Genomic DNA, 20,014 nt, shown 5'->3' on the forward strand with positions numbered 1-20,014 from the left:
TACCAGTGTGAGATATTTAATGTTTTTTCATATTTAACAAGTTTGTTACAGGCTTCGGGCAAATTTGGGCATTAAATATATTGAAGACATATTAAACCAGACACATTTACTGAGGTTTCAACTAATCTAACAGGTCTAGAGGCTTTCCCAGGTCATAGATCTGAAGTTAACATTTTTAGTACTTGGTAGCATTGTTGCAACTGCCAAGCAGTTCAAAGGTTCCAGCAGCAGTAAACCATTTATATTAAACAACACTTGCTATTTATTTAGTCATTTATTTGGGCTATTTATTTGGGCTATTTATTTTGTGAATATTAAATGCTCCTGTAGACTAAACAAAACAAAATTGTAATAATTTTCTCAATTCATGTATTATTCACACCAGTTGTGTATTTTATACAGAAATACTTTGACTGATATTGAAGTTGGCACATAAAAATAGAGAGAAAAAAAACAAAACAACAACCCAAAAAAACAATTTTTATTACTGAAACTCTTTAAAATGTCTCACACCATTCATTGCCTATAGGATTTTCATTCTTTCCTTTGATTCATTTGTCACACCTGAACACTTCACTAATCGCAGAATAACATAAACACGGTGACACTTACAGGTCAGGTTCAAGTACAGACTTGTGTTGCGTTTGAGGCCACGCCTTTAACTGTCCTCGCCACCCCATCCCAGAAGATCCTATACAGCGGAAGAGCCAAACTCCATAATATTACTCGTACTCAGCCTTTGTCCATTTCCAAACTTAAGGTAAGTCCTCGCTTGATGTTAAATGACTTTTTGCTATAACAGGAATTCAGTATTTTGAGATTGTGTTTTCATTCATTGGTGACTATATGTTGGATGCCTTTTCTAACAGAATGCATCTTGAAACTGTGAAAATTAATTGGAGTGGGGAATTTGTCTTATTCAACAGCTTAATATAATAAATTAAGGGATAGTACCATATATTACTCTGTTCTATAGTCGTACTGTCAAAGTGTAACTGGACTCATGACAGATCTGGGGAAGGTCAGAAATGTTTTTTCTTAATATAATAAAAGTTAGTAAATATAAGTTCTTTAAAATAATATATACTATATAGATATATATAATAAAAGTTAGTGAATTCTAAACACTTTATGGCTTGGACAGAGATAACGGTCTGAAATGACATTTGCTCAGTTACAGTGGGAAGTTATGATAATATTGGATTTGAATGAGTACTGAATTTAAGATGCATCATGCTTCTTCCAACCTTTAACATGATGAACCCAAAAGAACCCAAATGAGTTTCATAGAAAGTTGCTTGTGAGCTGATTTTCAAGAATTTTATTCCCATTAGTAGCTAGTGAAGCATACACTCACGTGAACTGACAGACACTGGAAGTAAGTGAAGAATGTAAACTCAAAAAGACCTCATGCATACTAAATCACACATGCAAAAGTAAAATGTCAATTATTTACAAGCCACACTCTTGTAAACTGTTCGTTTTTGCACATCCAAGAGTTTATAAGTCTTATTTAGTTAATGTTTTGCTCCTTTGGAATGTATGTGAACGCAGTGGTAGCTCAGTGGTGAAGGTACTTGATGGTTGCTGGTTCAAACTCCACCACTGCCAAGTTGCCACTCTTGGGCCCCTGAGCAACACCCTTAACCCTCAATTACTGAAGTTGTACTCACTCATAATTGTAAGTCGCTTTAGATAAAAGTGTCAGATAATTGCCGTAAATGTGAATGTACAGATTAAAGGATTGAAGAATGTCACTACATCCGCTACGTGCTCACTGTGTGTGTGATGGAGCGTATGACTAATAGTTGTATAAGGATAAAGCTGTCATCACTGGGCAAAGGATACTCCTGAAGGCCTGTGTTTCAGTGAACTGTTTCTGCTAGGGGTGTGTTTGAGTAAGGTGTGTCTTTAGAACAACCAAGAAATACAGGTTCTGTATGCAAAAAGGTGTTTATAATAAATGAGAGGTTAAAACAAGCATTTCGCCTGTAGCTCACCTGTTATGGCAGGTAGCACACAGTGCTGGAAACACCAAGGTCTTGGGTTCAGTTCCCACAGGGTGTGTGAACTATCATCATGATAGATGTGTACATTTCTCTGGATAAGACTGTCTGCCAAATGTAAATCTACAGATAAAACAATACCATGAAGGGGCATCTGAAGTTATCAAGTAACATCTGAGTTATGCAAAGTAATCAATATAATACCATCTCTGTGCTCACAGGTTTGAGTGAAATGTAAAGTGACCACTTTTCTACCACATGAACAGTAAAACCTGGCTTATATCACCATCTTGTGGGTAATGGATGTATGTGAAATAGTTCTAAACTGTTCTTTCAATATACAGTGTGTCCTGAACACTCCTGTTCTTTTTTAGGGTACCTGTATAAGTCCTATCTCAGCCATGATCAAGAAGCCGCATGCACCCCAAACAGGTGCGACAATGTTATGCTCTGTTCTCTACCACTTTAAATTCTTTCTTCTCCAGTGGGTGAAGAAGATATAATGGTACTGGTACTTTGTCCTTTGACGATTATGCTTTTATGCAGCAGATAAAAGACCACAGCTTCGACAGGAACTGGGAGATGTTGATAAATGAATGCCAGACTTCATTAAATAAAACATTGTCTAGCACTGACAGGTTCATTTAATACACATTACATTTGGGTGCTATGTCTGCAGGCAAGAGCCAAACCAAGACTCCAGAGGAGAGCAAAAAGAAGACATCACTGCGGAAGGACAACAGCTGGATCAGAAAAGATCAATCTGATCAATCCCTAGAGTGAGTTTACATTTACACAGCCAAACACACAGATAAACACACAGCCAAACACACAGATAAACACACAGCCAAACACGCAGCCAAACACACAAGCACACAGCCAAACACACAAACAAACATACAGACAAACATACAGTCAACAACACAGACAAACATATGCATTCCTTTTCATATTCTTTAAGGATGAGTTGATGAGGAAATGTACATTAATATTTGTGGTGACTTAAAAATTATATTACTGCAGATATAGTGCAATATGATTTTGCATCTTGAGCTTAGCAGTGCCATCTATCAACATGATCATAAAAGACGTGTACCTGTACGGTGATCATACCTTTTTAGCATGGTTCGGTGGTCCTTGTTGAAGACTTGTCCAGACTTGTTAAAGACTTCCCCAGACTTGGTAGAGACTTGTCCAGACTTGGTAGAGAGAGCAAAATCCATGTTAAGTTTTCAAAGTTTTGAAACCAAAAAAGTGAACGCCACAACATTCAAATACAAACTCTTTAAATATATTATTTGTATCAGATGATTGTGAGTTGATATTGTACATCATGTAACATCAAAAATATAAAGTTGATTTTGCAATTCTTCCATATTCCATAAATATTCCATATTTATCATCCATCCAGAAATAAGGATGGATTGTAATCATATCTCATATCTCCATGAATATCATTTAATGTCTAGATTACAATAATAAACATTGCTGGGTTTTTGGTAGGCAAAATGTCATTTTTCTTTTCAATCCAATTCAATTTTATTTCTATATCACTTTAACAGACATACAAACAATTTAAAGATATTTAGAAATTATTTTGAAGTTTGGGTAGGAAGAAGGGGTATCATCACATTTGCCCCCAGAATAATAAGGCAATAACATCCAGGCCTATTCGTACCACTTGTGTATAAAAAATTCTGTTGAGTTTTCTTCTGTGCTGTCCTACCATCTCCCAGTATTCCAGCCTGCAAACCCTGTGGGCGACTGTACAAACCCCCACCTGTTGTGCTGTCCTACCATCTCCCAGTATTCCAGCCTGCAAACCCTGTGGGCGACTGTACAAACCCCCACCTGTTGTGCTGTCCTACCATCTCCCAGTATTCCAGTCTGCAAACCCTGTGGGCGACTGTACAAACCCCCACCTATTGTGCTGTCCTACCATCTCCCAGTATTCCAGTCTGCAAACCCTGTGGGCGACTGTACAAACCCCCACCTGTTGTGAACACCAGGAACCGCTCAGCCCCACAACGCCACACCTACCTCTTCCGACGTCTCTGATCAGGTTCGCCAGAATACCAGTACACACCTGAAAGCGATTCTCCTCATTACTGCCCCCTACTTAAGCTCCCCTCCCTCGCACTCACTTCGCAAAAATATTGCCAACCCCATGTTGCATACCGAGAATTCCGGATACATGACTTCCTGGTTTCCGAATACTGTCTGTGTTTATGACCTCATCTCCTGCCTGACCCCTGGACGCCTCCCAGACAATGCCCTGTGTCATCGACTTCAGACCGACCTGATCACAAGTACCTGCCTGACTCCTCTAACCTGTTCTGTTTCATCAATAAAACCTCTTGCAATTGGATCCTCTCCCTCGTGTGTGTGTGTGTGTGTGTGTGTGTGTGCAGTTGTAACACAACCCACAGAACTATGAATCAGTTTATATATATCAGCCTTATACAAAAACATTTGGTTCTTATATATGAGCATGACTCAGAATTTTGTCTAACTTCAATTATAGGTGACTGTAGTTAATGTTTCTTTCATATAGCTGTCTATATTCTAGCTGTCTATGCTAGTTAGCTAGCTAAGATCAGGTCATGTGATGGCATAATATAAGGCAGACAACCAGAACCAAAAAACAAATATAGAAATAATAATAATTATTATTATTGTTATTGGTCCTGCAGAGAGGCAACCAAAGCGGGCAAATGAGCTGTTGCTCAGGCAACTTCAGTCCAACCTTGTACTCCTCCATAAACCACTTCAAAAAATGTCACAAGTGTACGATACAATTGTCAGACGTGGGTCCCAGTATGTATTTGTGTTTCCAAGCTCTCCAGATAAAACCAGCACCATCACCAGTCCAACTCAAACATCATCGGTCCAGGCGCTGTCTAAAAGGTACCGCTGACAAAACATAAGCGTGTCATGATTGTAAATACGATGTTTTGTTCGTGGAGGCTACCTCATATCAAAGATCAGTCTATCTGGAGATAGAATCAGGAAAGTAGTGCTTTCTCATGACACTTTTACAATGTAATATTTTTAAACTTGCAGATTCAGTAGAAGTCATGATGAGCTGGATTCAAGCAGGTAACACTGAATTTAATGGAATTTGGCTTCATTTTCTGATATTGATTTTTGGTTTACTTATTGATACAAACCTGTGAGTAATGAACAGATGCATGAATGGATGAGTCTGTATGTTGTCATGATCATTTTATTTTCTTTGAGAAATGCAGTGACTCTCTTTTTTATAGAGAACTCAACAATCTTGACAAATCACCTGCCTCAACCCTCAAAACCTCTATGAGGTAAACACACGATCACGTGCCAGTATTCAGTCACCGAGGCACAACATTTTAAATGGGTCAGATTATGAGCCTAAATGTCTTATAACCTCTGCATCTCATAATAGCACCAAGACCTATACTAATGATGATTATCCAACATCAGAGACCACATCTCATACCATCAGCTCCAAATCCAGGTGAGAAAACTTACAAATATCAGTATGACCTTTGATACAATTGTCAGACGTGGGTCCCAGTATGTATTTGTGTTTCCAAGCTCTCCAGATAAAACCAGCACCATCACCAGTCCAACTCAAACATCATCGGTCCAGGCGCTGTCTAAAAGGTACCGCTGACAAAACATAAGCGTGTCATAATTGTAAATACGATGTTTTGTTCGTGGAGGCTACCTCATATCAAAGATCAGTCTATCTGGAGATAGAATCAGGAAAGTAGTGCTTTCTCATGACACTTTTACAATGTAATATTTTTAAACTTGCAGATTCAGTAGAAGTCATGATGAGCTGGATTCAAGCAGGTAACACTGAATTTAATGGAATTTGGCTTCATTTTCTGATATTGATTTTTGGTTTACTTATTGATACAAACCTGTGAGTAATGAACAGATGCATGAATGGATGAGTCTGTATGTTGTCTTGATCATTTTATTTTCTTTGAGAAATGCAGTGACTCTCTTTTTTATAGAGAACTCAACAATCTTGACAAATCACCTGCCTCAACCCTCAAAACCTCTATGAGGTAAACACACGATCACGTGCCAGTATTCAGTCACCGAGGCACAACATTTTAAATGGGTCAGATTATGAGCCTAAATGTCTTATAACCTCCACATCTCATAATAGCACCAAGACCTATACTAATGATGATTATCCAACATCAGAGACCACATCTCATACCATCAGCTCCAAATCCAGGTGAGAAAACTTACAAATATCAGTATGACCTTTGATACAATTGTCAGACGTGGGTCCCAGTATGTATTTGTGTTTCCAAGCTCTCCAGATAAAACCAGCACCATCACCAGTCCAACTCAAACATCATCGGTCCAGGCGCTGTCTAAAAGGTACCGCTGACAAAACATAAGCGTGTCATAATTGTAAATACGATGTTTTGTTCGTGGAGGCTACCTCATATCAAAGATCAGTCTATCTGGAGATAGAATCAGGAAAGTAGTGCTTTCTCATGACACTTTTATAATAATGTTTTTTAAACGTGCAGATTCAGTATAAGTCATGATGAGCTGGATTCAAGCAGGTAACATTGAATTTAATGGAGTTTTGCTTCATTTTCTGATATTGATTTTTGGTTTACTTATTGATGCTTACCGAGTTTGTAAAAATCTCACTTTTATATTTGTGCTCTTCCCCTGTAATTTATGGCAAATCTAAAATATACATTTGCAAACTGAGAGCTTTTATAACAACAACAATAATAATCATTATCATCATCATCATCATCATCATCAGCATAACAACAACAATAATAATTCTTACTATTATAATATGAATTTCTGCTTTACAGATCACCTGTGAAGTCTGATACTCCAAAGATGTAAGTGTACTATTGGAGGGAATGTTCCTGTTGAGTGTAGTCCTGTCAAATGAATATCCATCTGAGTGCAGCAAGAAGTGCATATCCAAAAGAATTTCTGACATTTAAAAAATAACCTCCCCACCAACCTGTTTCACTGAACTAGACATTCTAAAACAACTGTGACAGAAGAACCAAAGACGAGGTAAAACACACCCTGAGCGTCTACGGCACGCCTAACTAAATAACACATTCCTTTCTCATTGTGGTATGTACAAGAAAAATTACTTTTACCTTTCAGCATTACCACTACAACAGTTCCAGATGCTACAAAGACTACTGTAACCACCACCAGGTAGCATGCCTAATGAAAAAAACATTGTTCTTTACTAAATGGACATTTTAGTTTATGCAACACATACTAGATTACTCAAACCTGCCATTTCCAAGCTATTAAGTCTCTTTATATATTTCTTTAGGACATCTGTGGTGAAATCACCATCCAAGTCTGAAATACTTACTGAGAAGGTCCTGGCAGATGCAAAGGCCACTTATGACGGGTAAATGTTAATCAGTACGATGGCATCAATGTCCTCGACACCCCTAAGGCTCGAGGGGGATACAAAATCATGGCAGGGCTGTTGTGTTTTGTACCTGGACTTTTATATTTTTGATAAGGAGACAGGATTGCAAACCTTTGCCACTTCTCATGCCTAGCAGATGCATACCTTAATTCACTTATTATAGCTAAAGAAAAGAATGATAGAAACATGAAGACAGAGCAGTGAAAAGATGGCATTTGGCTGTAAATGTACAGTTTATCTTCAGCTCATGTCTTTACAGGAAATCCCAACCCAACCAAAAGGTCACAAATGGTTTTAATCTAATAAACATAAAATCTGAATACTAATAAAAGAGTAATCAATAAACTTTTACATGGTATCTCTGTAGCTCAAGTGTGTCCAAGACAGAAATCATGACTGTGACAATTTCTAAGGAAACCACAAACCTGTGAGTAATGAACAGATGCATGAATGGATGAGTCTGTATGTTGTCTTGATCATTTTATTTTCTTTGAGAAATGCAGTGACTCTCTTTTTTATAGAGAACTCAACAATCTTGACAAATCACCTGCCTCAACCCTCAAAACCTCTATGAGGTAAACACACGATCACGTGCCAGTATTCAGTCACCGAGGCACAACATTTTAAATGGGTCAGATTATGAGCCTAAATGTCTTATAACCTCTGCATCTCATAATAGCACCAAGACCTATACTAATGATGATTATCCAACATCAGAGACCACATCTCATACCATCAGCTCCAAATCCAGGTGAGAAAACTTACAAATATCAGTATGACCTTTGATACACCTGAGAACAAAGCACCATTTTCAGTAAATTACCAGTAACATTAAAAATACCAGTATCATGCAGAAAAGAACATATACCGATGTTATGCTTCACCATAGTGCTGAGGACCAGTTGTCTGATATCCCCATACCAACCTCACTCACGTCAGCACACCCATCGCCTGCCACCAGGTATGACATCCAGGGTGGGGTCAACATTTTTCTCTCTCTCTCTCTGACTCAGAGTCTTTACCAACATCTGCATAGTGGAGCTCTTTGTAGTTATGAGAAAAGCAGTGTAACCAGTCCTGCAGCCTATAAAAGAACTCTGTCCAGAGAAAGCAGGTACACTCTTTCAGTCTTTTCTGGACTCCACTGTCTTGTCTTGCAGTCAATTTGCATTTTGTCAGTATTTTTAAATGGCATTAAATCGCTTGCGCAGATCAGACGATTATTTTTCTGATACACGGGTCTCCAACAAGACTGTGTCTTCAACACCTGATAGGTAGGAGTCATTTCTCTGAAGTTATGCACCTTTAAGTCACTAAAATACTGCAAACTCCCTAATTTTTTGGATTTTTTAAATGCACAGATATGACAGGTTCAGTAGTGTTAAGAGCTCATCTAAGACCTACACCACTTACACAGACAGCAGGTACAGTGAAAATATAACGGCAAATGTTTTTTAAAAATCTAAGTTATGTTTCAATTCACCTAATAATTAAACACATTTTTAACTAATTGTACATTGGGGCATATTTTATCTGCAGACCTGAAGACTATCTCTCTGATACCTTTACATCAAAGACGGTTAAAAGTGTGTATACAACACCTGAGAGGTAGGATGCAACTGAAATGTTTACATCATTGTCACTTTTTTACATTTTTTACATTTTTTTCATTTTTACATCGCATCCATCCGCTGTAGGAAAGTGAGTGAAAAGGATATGTGTACATACTGCCACAAGCCCATGCAATGTGAGACCAAGATGATCCTGGAGGACATAAACCTAAAGTGCCATGCCAGCTGTTTTAAGGTCAGTCGTTTTCTGACCTTTTTTGAGGGCTTATTATCTTTATCTAACAAGCACTGAATAAATGTTTTCAACTATTAAATGACATTATTGCTCATTAAAAATAGTATGGCATTATGAGGGCAGTGGTAGTGCAGTGGTTGAGGTACTTGAATTGTAATTGGAAGGTTGCTGGTTCACGTCCCACCACTCAGTCGTAATTTTAAGTCGCTTTGGATAAAAGTGTCGGATAAATGTAAAATTATGATTCAGGTTGTCAGATCATGATTTGATATTTTTGAGCATTATAGAAGTCTTTTGTACTTTGTATGACAGTTAATAGAGTGGCAGTGTAGTAATTCGTTTTATGTATGAGTTGTATGTTTGAGTTTTATGTGTGGCTCTGTTAAAGTGCGAGGTGTGTAAGAGTCCTATGGGACACCTGAAGGCAGGGGACACCATGTGGATCTACCAGCGCACTGTGCACTGTGAAAACTGCTATGGTGCCACCAGGGGTAAGACTGTTGACTGATTGTACAGAATCCCATAATGATCCACATACTGTCTAACTATTTGTAAAACAAATGTGCTTGTTCTTCAGAGAAGTGGCATCGCTGAAGCAAACCTATGAAGAGCACAGAAATGAAGGAATTCCGTGTGTTTGACACTTTTACAGGGTTGTGGTTCGCTAAATCTTTGTTACACTACTCTTTCAGGGATGTATCAGAACGTTTAATCATTTGGAAATACAGGATAGTCCACAAAAAAGTTGGCGAATATTTCTTTGTTATAATTGCCTTTAATATTTCATCCCACCTGTCAGCTTTATTTTGACTAATTTCCAACAGAAATTATCGTAACGTCTTCCGAGATCCGTGGATATATGTTATTTTATGTATTAGCAACGAAGAACGGCAGATTTTTTAACTCCTTGTTTATGTTATTCTTAGTTATGATTGTTTATGATTGACTGTTCACGTCCATTGTGTATAAAAATAAAATAAATCACCACAATTTATTGACCGCTTACTTGTTTTTAATTGTGCTCACCGGAACTGCAGTAGCGCTCTGCGCTTTTAAAATCAAATCTCTGAAGCTAATACTTTAAGAAAATAATGCGTTGTTGTCTGATCCTACGTGAGCATGATGAGACCCCCCCCCCCCCCCCCCCCCGGTTCTCCGCCACTGAACATCTGAACAAAGGCATGGAAGGATGAGCAGTGGCTCCAGACATGTAAGCATGTCCTGACGGCGTTGTGCTGTGGACCGAGCAGGAGGAGACAGGCCAGGCATCCTTTACGAGTCTCCACATCAGCACCTCAGAGAAGCATGCAAACCCAGACAGCGGACAGCGTGCAGTCCAGCGCGCACTGAAAGCAGTGGTGCGGGAGCACTAGGCGAAACCACTGCCACCATTTTACTGCTGCATATTTACTTAGGCCTGTTTTTCTCCAATGGAAGCTGCTGTGTTCAATTTGCAAATGACGGCGGACGTCAATGGAAACGATGCGGCGATGGACGCAGAACTGGAGGTCAAAAAGCTCCAGGAGCTCGTGAGAAAACTGGAGCGGCAGAACGAACAACTGCGGACCCGAGCAAACGCTGCCAACCACTGCACCTCCAGCACCCACCTGCTTTCCAACCCGATCTGCACAGGAAACCTTGCCACTGGCCCAGGCCCTAGCCATTTTTACACGGGTAGTTATTGCATTTCGTCACAGTTAGCGACGGACGGACACTGTCCTTGTTTTTACCCGCAGCCTCCGACTGATGCTGAGAACAACGGATCCTCCGCGATGGAGGACGTGGAAATATTGGACCTTCGTTTTCTTCTACCCACCGACGGAGAGTCCGAGGACAGTTGGTACTACACCAGCATTCCGTCGCATTGACCTGCTTTTAAATGGCTGCAGTTAGACGCTTTTGCGAGCCTCTGATTTGAATAAACACGATTATTAATGAATTCCGCCAGTGCTGCTCAGACTTGAATTACGTAGACTGCACAAGTTCTTATTGTGTCTGATTTGACTAGGAGAGTGAAGTAAGCTTGTCAGCAGTGCATTTATTGACTTTCTTTTTCTACCTCATATTATGTTATTACCTACCCCATATTACCTTAACAATTTAGCTCTAGTTAGTAGTCAGGGCGACCAGGTTGCAACAATAATCAGGTGTGCGTACATCTGAAAAGGACCAGGCTAAAAGAATCTGATGGGGAATATGTGAATTAGTCTAACAGATTTGCTGACTTCCACACAAGTGGAACATTTCAGATTTAAACTTCAGTTTACAGTTGCCACCTGTCACCGTTCAGTAAGTGCACAAACCTTTTACTGTCAGGTTTAGATATTCCAGCACAACACAAGGGCTCAGTAAAATGACCATGGTGACAGTGAATTGCATCCCATAATTTGTGGCTGTGTCCCATTTGTAATTGCAATAATATCTTTAATCTATATTACATGCATAACTTGATTTTCTATGAAAGAAATAATCATGTTAACATTTAACATTTTAAAACATTTTATCGACACTGCACACCATCTTGAATTTTGGCCATGAATTTTTGGCCACACCATCTTGAATTTTGGCCATTCTGTTGCAATTTAGTGTCTATAAAATCACATACAGAAATTGTGCCATGGTACTCTGTGATCTGAACTGATAGTTGACGCGTCTTGTTGTGAATGATGTTCTGATCTCACCATCAGTCTGCCTGCAGCCCTGTAGCCTGGTCTCACTGTACATCGTTTCCGCACAGCTCGGTCTGTAAACTTGTCTTGTATGTCTTGTCTTAAATCACTAGGTTGTATGTGTCACCGAAAGCAAAGCTGCACACACACCTGTCCCCCAGCCCTCTCCAGTGGTGTAGACATGTACTCGACAAGCCTACTCCAGAGGTGGAGTTAGCTAAGCGATCTTTATGCTACCGACTAGACCAAGGTATGGTATCCTTCTCACACCTCTCTCACAAACACTCCCACACTAACAGAGAGGTCTGGACCTGAAGCAGACTGGGGGTTTTAAGAACAACAGGGCAGTTAAACCTTTGAGCAAAAAATCTCTTGTGGTGGCAGTGTGAGTCGTTAGGTTTTACTGATATGTTGGCCCTCATCACCGTCCTGGGCCTGCCAGCAATTTAGCTCTAGGTTAATGGTAAACAATGATATAATCAACCTGAAACAGCAAAAATCAACAATAAAATCACGAATCTCTTATGGAGATTTTCCCAGCAACTGTCGCCTTGCTCACTGGGGGTCTTGCAGACATCTGTAAGTTGCTTTGTGGCAACAGCTGCAATTAAAACCCCAATATGAGTAGATTTGCCTCTCCATGTCTTACGCCTGTTCTGTAATAGTGAGCCTGTTGGCTAATATGTGGCATGGCAAGTCGTGCTGTGTTTGAGTCTTTTGAATGTGCTGGTTCTTTGTTAGACTCAGCAGTTTGTGTGTTTGGGCTGAGGGGGAGGGGACAGAGTGTGTGTGTGACGTGTTTGTTCCCTTTGCCTGTCAGTTAGTTATATTTAGTGGAAAAAACAGTACAGAATGAAATGTGCAAAATGTAAGATGTGCTATGTGAATGTGAGAAGTGCTGTTCTACTTGGATATAGCCAAGTCACAGAGAAGAAAATGGTCAGTAAGTATCCTCTGAAGAACAGAAGGTAGAGTTCCAAAAAACTATATATACACACACACACACACACACACACACACACACACACACACACACACACACACACACATACACACACACACACACATATATATATATATATATATATATATATATATATATATATATATATATATATGTATGTATGCATGTAATGTATGTATGTGTGTGTGTGTGTGTGTGTGTGTGTGTGTGTGTGTGTGTGTGTGTGTGTGTATATATGTATGTGTGTGTGTGTGTGTATATATATATATATATATATATATATATACACATATATATCTTTAAAATATCACTATCACTGCTGTGTATATGAAACAGAGAAGCCATACCAAGTGTAAATCCCTTTCTTCTCCTCAGCTCTCTTCAGTCCTGAAATATTCGATACTGTGTTTTGCAACCATGTTGGAGAAGATGGTTACCATAGAAACTATATTAACCATTTCTAAGGAGGCACATGCAGAAGAGCAGTGCAGTGTCTCAGGCCCAGGCACAGCATTCTGACTTTAGGCTTCTTATATCAACCATTGCATTCTGATTGGTCAGTATAACTAGTGGATGTGACGCGGTCTACAGAGTAGCGTGCTGTTGAGCTGGTAGCTCTGTGCTGTTGAAAGGCCGGATTCAGCAAGGTTGGCTCTGTGCTGCGAGGTTGTGAATACTGCTTTGTTTAGATAGCCTTTAAAACCCTTTGTTTTCCTCAGAAGCCATGAATGCTACTTTTCATGCAGTGGTGGCGAGGCTGGTTGTGTAAGGTGTATCAAAGGCACAGTGCTCTGTTTGCCCCAGAGCAACAAGGAATTTGCTGAATTTTCCTATGCAAAATACATCTAACTGCACTGGTAACTAAAGACTGACAGAAGGTCAGATTTTGTGATGTAACCCTCTAACCTTGTGCTCTAACTCAAACCATGACACCAAGCACCTTTTAACTCCAGGTTTGCATAAATATTAATCTTGAATCATATTATTCAGTAACAACATTGAAGTAAGTATGAAATGTATGTACTAGTATGAATAATATGTAGTTACATAATTAAACAAGAGTGGACCTGCTGGTGGGTAGTTTAAGGGGTTTTAAGAAACCTTAGAGTAATATTTGTTTTTATCAACAACTCAATCGTGCTAACGCTTTTTATAAAGCTTTATATTGGCAAATGCATGATCATCAGGTCAACGAACCCTTTATGGACAAATGACTGATATCCTTTCTGTTCTTTCTTTAGCCAAAAGATGGAGAGGAGTCCTGTCAGGCTATGGGTCATCCTCCGTTACGTACAGCCCAATGTTAGGACCGTCTTCCCAGAGTACCTCTGCTAAATGTCTTACTAAACCTGCACTAACTGAACAAACAGGTAACAGATAACAGATAACCCAGCAAAAGCAGGCCATTGCCTGCACTCAGGGACTTAGACTGCTGGGGGTTGTTATATGCTGATATAATCTCATCTTTTTAATCCAAGTTTTATGCTTATTAAAATGATATAGTATTGCGTGGCATTTCTGTAAATGATGTATGAGAGCATAATACAGGTTCAGGACAGCCACTGCATTAGTGCTGACGTTTGCTTTGGACAGAAAAGGATACAGCTCAGCATATTTTTTTCAGACTTAGCAGAATGTGAACCCTTACTGCCTGGCTGAGGTGACCTCGTGGTGTTTGAGATGTGGCTAGTTTTCTGTTCTCCTTATAGTGACGCTGTGTTCCACAGTCTTAAAGGGACGTGTATGGATCCCTTCATCATGAGTGCTTTAAATACACACTTCAAATAAGATGCTTCCTCATTTCTCATATTTCTGTATTGACCTCTACTTTGTAAACGTGCAGTGGCCTCATTCCTCATCTGAGCCATTGCACTGAGCTGCTTGTGGTGTCTCTGTTCATCCAGCGCCATCCTCCCCGCCCAGCCACTCCACCCAGCTCCAGCTGCCTCTCCCGGGGAGGAGTTGCAGCCGCCTGGCCGAGAGATCTCCCTCATTCCTCTTTCACACAGCTACCCACAGTAAGCCAGGCCATACTCACCCATCAGTCATCCAGAACTTGGAATTCTTGCCCAAAAAATATGTACTGAAGTAGCGTTTTGATTTAGTAACTGAAGTCTCAGTTGGTATGGAAGGAATAGAGCTGAGCAGTAAAGTCCTGGATGTGCCAGGACGAACCCTCACCACTCCAGGGTAACACTGCCTGTGACCTTGCAGGCTACAGTCGTCCTCACGCTGCCATCAGCCCCCAGTCTTCCATGGCCAGTGACTTCAGCATGACTGAACTGGATGAGGACTGCATCTCTATGAACTACAAACTTCAGGACATGACTGATGTCCAGGTCATGGCCCGACTACAGGAAGAGAGTATGTTGGTTTTAACATGCCGGTCAGCTTTGCAGCATTAGTATATGAACATGCTAATGTGGCCACATTCCAGCAGTGAAGCGCTTGGGTTTAAGTGCTAAAATATAAGCTACAGTGTTAGAGTTGTGCTTAACAAAGCTGTGTTTTAACAGAGTACTGTCATTTAAAAGCTTTATTAAGATCCAAGATTTATCAAGATATGTGTGTGACTCTGTGTATGTGTGTGTGTGTGTGTGTGTGTGTGTGTGACTCTGTGTGTGTGTGTGTGTGACTCTGTGTGTGTATGTGTGTGTGTGTGTGTGTGTGTGTGACTCTGTGTGTGTGTGTGTGTGACTCTGTGTGTGTGTGTGTGTGTGTGTGTGTGTGTGTGTGTGTGTGTGTGTGTGTGTGTGTGTGACTCTGTGTGTGTATGTGTGTGTGTGTGTGTGTGTGACTCTGTGTGTGTGTTTAGGTCTGCGCCAGGAGTACGCCACCACTTCAGCCACATGCGCTCGACGTAGCTCTAGCTTTTCCGTGCACTCTGGTCTGCGTCGGACAGGGCGGAACAGCGTGGGTCTGGAGGAGGACGAGGAAGATGACGAAGAGGATGTGGAGCACGATGAATTGCCGCCGCCGCAGCCGCGGCTCCACCGCGCGGGCTCCATGCAGCGCAGTGTGTCCCACTCCTACGGCCTCTCTGGCCCCAGAGACCCACGACGCAGCCCCTCCAGCCCACACTACCTCAGCAGCCTGAGCAGCCCCAGCCCAGCTAACTACACGCCACCCGCCGAGACCCAGGGTTACCGTGCCAGCACAGGTCAGCACACAGGTCAGCTCACAGGACAGCACACAGGTCAGCTCACAGGACAGCACACAGGTCAGCTCACAGGACAGGTCACAGGTCAGCACACAGGTCAGCTCATAGGACAGCACACAGGACAGGTCACAGGTCAGCTCACAGGACAGCTCACAGGACAGGTCACAGGTCAGCACACAGGTCAGCTCATAGGACAGCTCACAGGACAGGTCACAGGTCAGCTCACAAGACAGCTCACAGGACAGGTCACAGGTCAGCACACAGGACAGCTCACAGGACAGGTCACAGGACAGCACACAGGTCAGCTCACAGGTCAGCTCACAGGACAGGTCACAGGTCAGCTCACAGGACAGCTCACAGGACAGGTCACAGGTCAGCACACAGGTCAGCTCACAGGACAGCACACAGGTCAGCTCACAGGACAGCACACAGGACAGGTCACAGGTCAGCTCACAGGTCAGCTCATAGGACAGCACACAGGTCAGCTCACAGGACAGGTCACAGGACAGCTCACAGGTCAGCACACAGGTCAGCTCACAGGTCAGCTCACAGGACAGGTCACAGGTCAGCTCACAGGACAGGTCACAGGTCAGCTCACAGGTCAGCACACAGGTCACAGGTCAGCACACAGGTCACAGGTCAGCACACAGGTCAACACCACACCTGCCATATGACCCTGCTGGGTCATGAGGGCACAGCGTAATACATCTGGTGACAATTACAACATTTTGTTGATACATTGCACATGTAAGAAAAGGAAGCTTTTTCAGAAGAAATTGTTGCTTTTTTAAAAAAAAAACCCTTTACATTTATTTGTAGATAAATAATAGCTACATTTACTAACTTTGCCATAAATGATAATTAATGTGCTGGTAATCTTTTGTAATTACAAACACCACATGTGGTACGGTGTGTGCCATGGGGCCAGTGTTTCAGATTATGAGTGGTTGAATGGCAGGTTGTGGCAGACTTCAGCCTAGATTGCACATGCTACTCTATTTCTGCCAAAATGTGGGGCTACATCAGGCTGTAGAGCCCTTGGGGCACTTAGAATAACAATTCACTTGTGAAGGTTTTTTTGTATAATTGAAGTAATAGTTCTGCAAGGGTATAATACATATATATATATTTGGCCTTTTTGTGTCCTATCAAATTTAGAATCTCTTTAAACTGAATAGCCATTTCTCTTTGTGCTAATTTGTACTATCAACAAGCTATTCAATGTCCTTTGTGTGTTCATGGAATATTTAACAACTGACAACGGACCCTGCTCCCATATTGACTGACTAAATTAGTACTTATTGTAGGGTATTGTTTATTACACTGATGTTGTTTAACAAACTCTAGCACTTATTGTTTATTGCACTCATCATTGTTTAAGATAGACATGTATTTGTACTTCTAGGCATCAGCAGTGATCTCCTGTATTCTACAGTATTCTAGTTCATTGGTATATTGGACTCTAACCTACTGTACTGTACTAGGATATATTCTATGAGTAAATGACAAAGCACTTTTGTAAGTCACTCTGGATAAGAGCGTCTGCTAAATGCCGTAAATGTAATGTGTTTGAAGACAAGCTGCGGAGAAGTATGCCCAACCTGATCCGAGCTCCCAGCATGCTCTCTGTGTCCACTGGCCCAAGTCAGGCTGCACCTGCTAGTCACTCGACCTTTGCAGCTCACCCACCTTCGTCATCATCACTGCGGAACAGCCAAAGCTTTGACTCATCCAGCGGGCTCGCCAGGCTACAGTCTGCAAGTGAGATTGGCTACAGTCTACAAGGGTTTTTGTACTTATAGTTGCTGAAGAGCCACAAATGTACAAGTCATTGTTAAAGCAAACTGTTCACTTGGAACTGGTTCAACTGAGTCCACAATTCAACCATTGGATGTTTGTAGTGTGCAGTCATCTGTGTCTGTATCTAATCTCTGAGCATTTATGATTGTGTGCCATCAGTCCCTTCTGCTGGTCAGCTGCAGCAGTGTGTTCAGAGCATAGCCAGCTTCTCCACAGCCGGCCGGCCGGCGTTGAAAGCCACGGCCTACGTCAGCCCCACCATACAGGGTCCCAGCACCACGCCTTCGGCCGCTAGCGTCTGCTCCCTGCCCAGCAGTGGCATTCCTCTGCCCAGTAAAGCCGCTCGCAGTGCACTGCCTCGACCGGCTTCCTTCATCGGGACCCCACGCTCCAAGATAACCCAGCCAGCACGCAGGTACTCAAGGTCAAGGACGGTTCTCACTACACAGCTAAATTGTTGCAATTGATCTAAAGGCAAATAATCAAATAATTCAGACTGAGGCATTATTTGTACAATTATTTTATGCTACTGTGTGTGTGCATTATTAATGGATTTGCCACAGATTTTCCTGTTCATAGGATGCTGTAATTACTCTGCAGAGACTATTCAGCTGTTTGTTATGTCTGTCTTGGTCATTTTCAGCTTACTGACGCCCCCAAAGACAGTGACAGCACTTAGCACCCTGCGCGACGCGAGCTGGAAGGATGGCTGTTATTGATGAAGGATGGAGGTTATTGATGAAGGATGGAGGTTATTGATGCCAGAGAAGAGCAACAACCCACAAATCTCCAGCAGCGCTTCAGGCCCAGCTGGCTGGGCACAGCTGTTGTACGCAGACTGTATGAGAAAAGAGACAAGGGGTCTTATGATAATTGGTAATATAAGGGAGTCCACAGTCTTCATTGCATTAATGCAATATAATAACATTAATTCCAATATGCCATAAAGCCAAACATTCTGATTAGAGAATTATGCATTCAATTGTTTACATGCCAGTTCCTCCCCTCTAATTAACCACTGGTGTTATTTCTCCCTTTATGATTACAGAAAACAAGGAGAAAGTGATATAATTAATTAGATAAGGTATTGGATGTTTTAGTGCCTAATGTCAAGTGTTTTAAAGATTACAACTAATTTACTATCTCCCAAATGGCGCTTTAACTGTTAAGCTTAATTGTTACATTGGAACAGCCACATTAGTGCCAGTTAAGTTTCGATTTGTAAAGCTCATCTAGTACTACTGAACGGCTGCACTCTAAATGTTTGTAAGAAGGCACTTTTTGATAAGTATATAAGTGAAAAAAATATTTAATTACACTTTAACTGTGAAAACAAAGATTTGATATTTCTGTAATTACCAATGTGAATAACTGACAGGCTAGCCTTTGACAATATTACACATACATTAATACAGTTACTGGCATTAATTTTGTTCTTAGTAAATACTCTTTAATTACACACGGTAAGTAAATGCCTCTTAATGCAAAGTGCAACATGCATAATTGTATGTTTACAAGATGCTCATGCGAAAGAGCATCATTAATGAATTGCACATCTGAAAGACTTTTGTTAAACCTGAAGGAAATACAAATAAGTGTATTTTAACATTAAATAAAGACTTTTCGACTGACTTTCAATCATTTTCACTTGAAAATTTACACTACTTACCAGTAGATGGCACTATGACAAACGATTATCCTATTTGAAATGGATCTTGTCCAAGGACTCATTTTTAGGTATATTTAGTTTTGGCCCAAGCATGAATAGCCATGTATCATATGGCAAGTATTTATAGTTTTAGATTTCTGACATTCTTCTATAACAATGCTTAGATGCTTATTTGAAAATCTCAAATATTGTTTGTTCTCAAATATTCAGTCTCCATGCTCTAATTTGGATTTAATACACAGAATTATTTATATTATAGGTAAGGCTTTGATATGTTTGCTATGCTGTTACCATGGTGTCATCTGGAACAGCTGTCAGGATGTGGATGCAGCACAATTGGGAACTCATATGACTGGCTCGGTCTGAGACGGCTGTGTGGAGAGTTCCAGGCCTAGTGCTGTTCTCTGGGCTCATCCAAGTCTCTGTAAGTGGAGTCCACCATGTGTGAACTTCAGTTTGTCAGTATACAAGTGAAGACAGAGTCTCTGCAAATACAGTTGGACAGC

At 40.9% G+C, this 20,014-nt stretch overlaps 2 protein-coding genes and 1 long non-coding RNA gene across 10 annotated transcripts; 2 read left to right on the forward strand and 1 right to left on the reverse strand.

The window, feature by feature from the left end:
* Window positions 1-378: 378 nt before the first annotated feature.
* Window positions 379-10,240, forward strand: scel (sciellin). Of its 4 annotated transcripts, none has more exons than XM_081713735.1 (27): window positions 379-760; window positions 2,381-2,438; window positions 2,686-2,785; window positions 4,845-4,913; window positions 5,070-5,105; window positions 5,273-5,326; window positions 5,431-5,502; window positions 5,583-5,651; window positions 5,808-5,843; window positions 6,011-6,064; window positions 6,169-6,240; window positions 6,321-6,389; window positions 6,545-6,580; window positions 6,848-6,877; window positions 7,023-7,061; window positions 7,158-7,211; window positions 7,336-7,416; window positions 7,808-7,867; window positions 7,944-8,015; window positions 8,120-8,191; window positions 8,330-8,401; window positions 8,652-8,714; window positions 8,802-8,864; window positions 8,980-9,048; window positions 9,138-9,246; window positions 9,635-9,737; window positions 9,824-10,240. In XM_081713735.1, exons 2-27 carry the CDS (start codon window positions 2,408-2,410, stop codon window positions 9,838-9,840), a joined length of 1,602 nt encoding a protein of 533 aa, XP_081569861.1. In that variant the 5' UTR covers window positions 379-760; window positions 2,381-2,407; the 3' UTR covers window positions 9,841-10,240. The 4 variants fall into 4 exon arrangements, with proteins under 4 accessions (XP_081569861.1, XP_035379511.2, XP_081569862.1 ...); XM_035523618.2 differs by having other exon boundaries at window positions 384-760; window positions 7,962-8,015; XM_081713736.1 differs by lacking the exon at window positions 379-760 and having other exon boundaries at window positions 1,179-2,438.
* LOC145657590 (uncharacterized) lies at window positions 2,644-4,868 on the reverse strand. The gene is made up of 3 exons (XR_014123472.1): window positions 4,047-4,868; window positions 3,120-3,205; window positions 2,644-2,780 (listed from the first exon to the last, which is right to left on the reverse strand). It is a non-coding gene; the product is annotated as an uncharacterized LOC145657590 (long non-coding RNA).
* Window positions 10,241-10,407: 167 nt separating the features above from the next.
* Window positions 10,408-19,477, forward strand: slain1a (SLAIN motif family, member 1a). Of its 5 annotated transcripts, none has more exons than XM_035522524.1 (9): window positions 10,408-11,086; window positions 12,029-12,165; window positions 14,121-14,249; window positions 14,784-14,897; window positions 15,094-15,243; window positions 15,695-16,075; window positions 17,615-17,800; window positions 17,999-18,254; window positions 18,483-19,477. In XM_035522524.1, the coding sequence occupies exons 1-9, from the start codon at window positions 10,677-10,679 to the stop codon at window positions 18,556-18,558; spliced, it is 1,839 nt and encodes a 612-aa protein (XP_035378417.1). In that variant the 5' UTR covers window positions 10,408-10,676; the 3' UTR covers window positions 18,559-19,477. The 5 variants fall into 5 exon arrangements, with proteins under 5 accessions (XP_035378417.1, XP_035378425.1, XP_035378433.1 ...); XM_035522532.1 differs by having other exon boundaries at window positions 15,695-16,051; XM_035522540.1 differs by having other exon boundaries at window positions 15,695-16,039.
* Window positions 19,478-20,014: the final 537 nt, after the last annotated feature.

Source organism: Electrophorus electricus, chromosome 4 (assembly GCF_041902795.1).
Source record: "Electrophorus electricus isolate QZ-2024a chromosome 4, ASM4190279v1, whole genome shotgun sequence".
In the NCBI taxonomy this organism is placed as follows: Eukaryota; Metazoa; Chordata; class Actinopteri; order Gymnotiformes; family Gymnotidae; genus Electrophorus; species Electrophorus electricus.

Bases quoted from the DNA above. Each gene is read 5' to 3' on its own strand.
- scel (XM_081713735.1), top strand. From the start codon at position 2,408: ATGATCAAGAAGCCGCATGCACCCCAAACAG. The intron at 6,878-7,022 runs GTAAGTGTACTA...TCACTGAACTAG, and splicing joins AAGTCTGATACTCCAAAGAT to ACATTCTAAAACAACTGTGA. The intron at 7,062-7,157 runs GTAAAACACACC...TTTACCTTTCAG, and splicing joins ACAGAAGAACCAAAGACGAG to CATTACCACTACAACAGTTC.
- slain1a (XM_035522524.1), top strand. From the start codon at position 10,677: ATGGAAGCTGCTGTGTTCAATTTGCAAATGACGGCGGACGTCAATGGA. The intron at 12,166-14,120 runs GTATGGTATCCT...TTCTTTCTTTAG, and splicing joins ATGCTACCGACTAGACCAAG to CCAAAAGATGGAGAGGAGTC. The intron at 15,244-15,694 runs GTATGTTGGTTT...GTGTGTGTTTAG, and splicing joins GGCCCGACTACAGGAAGAGA to GTCTGCGCCAGGAGTACGCC.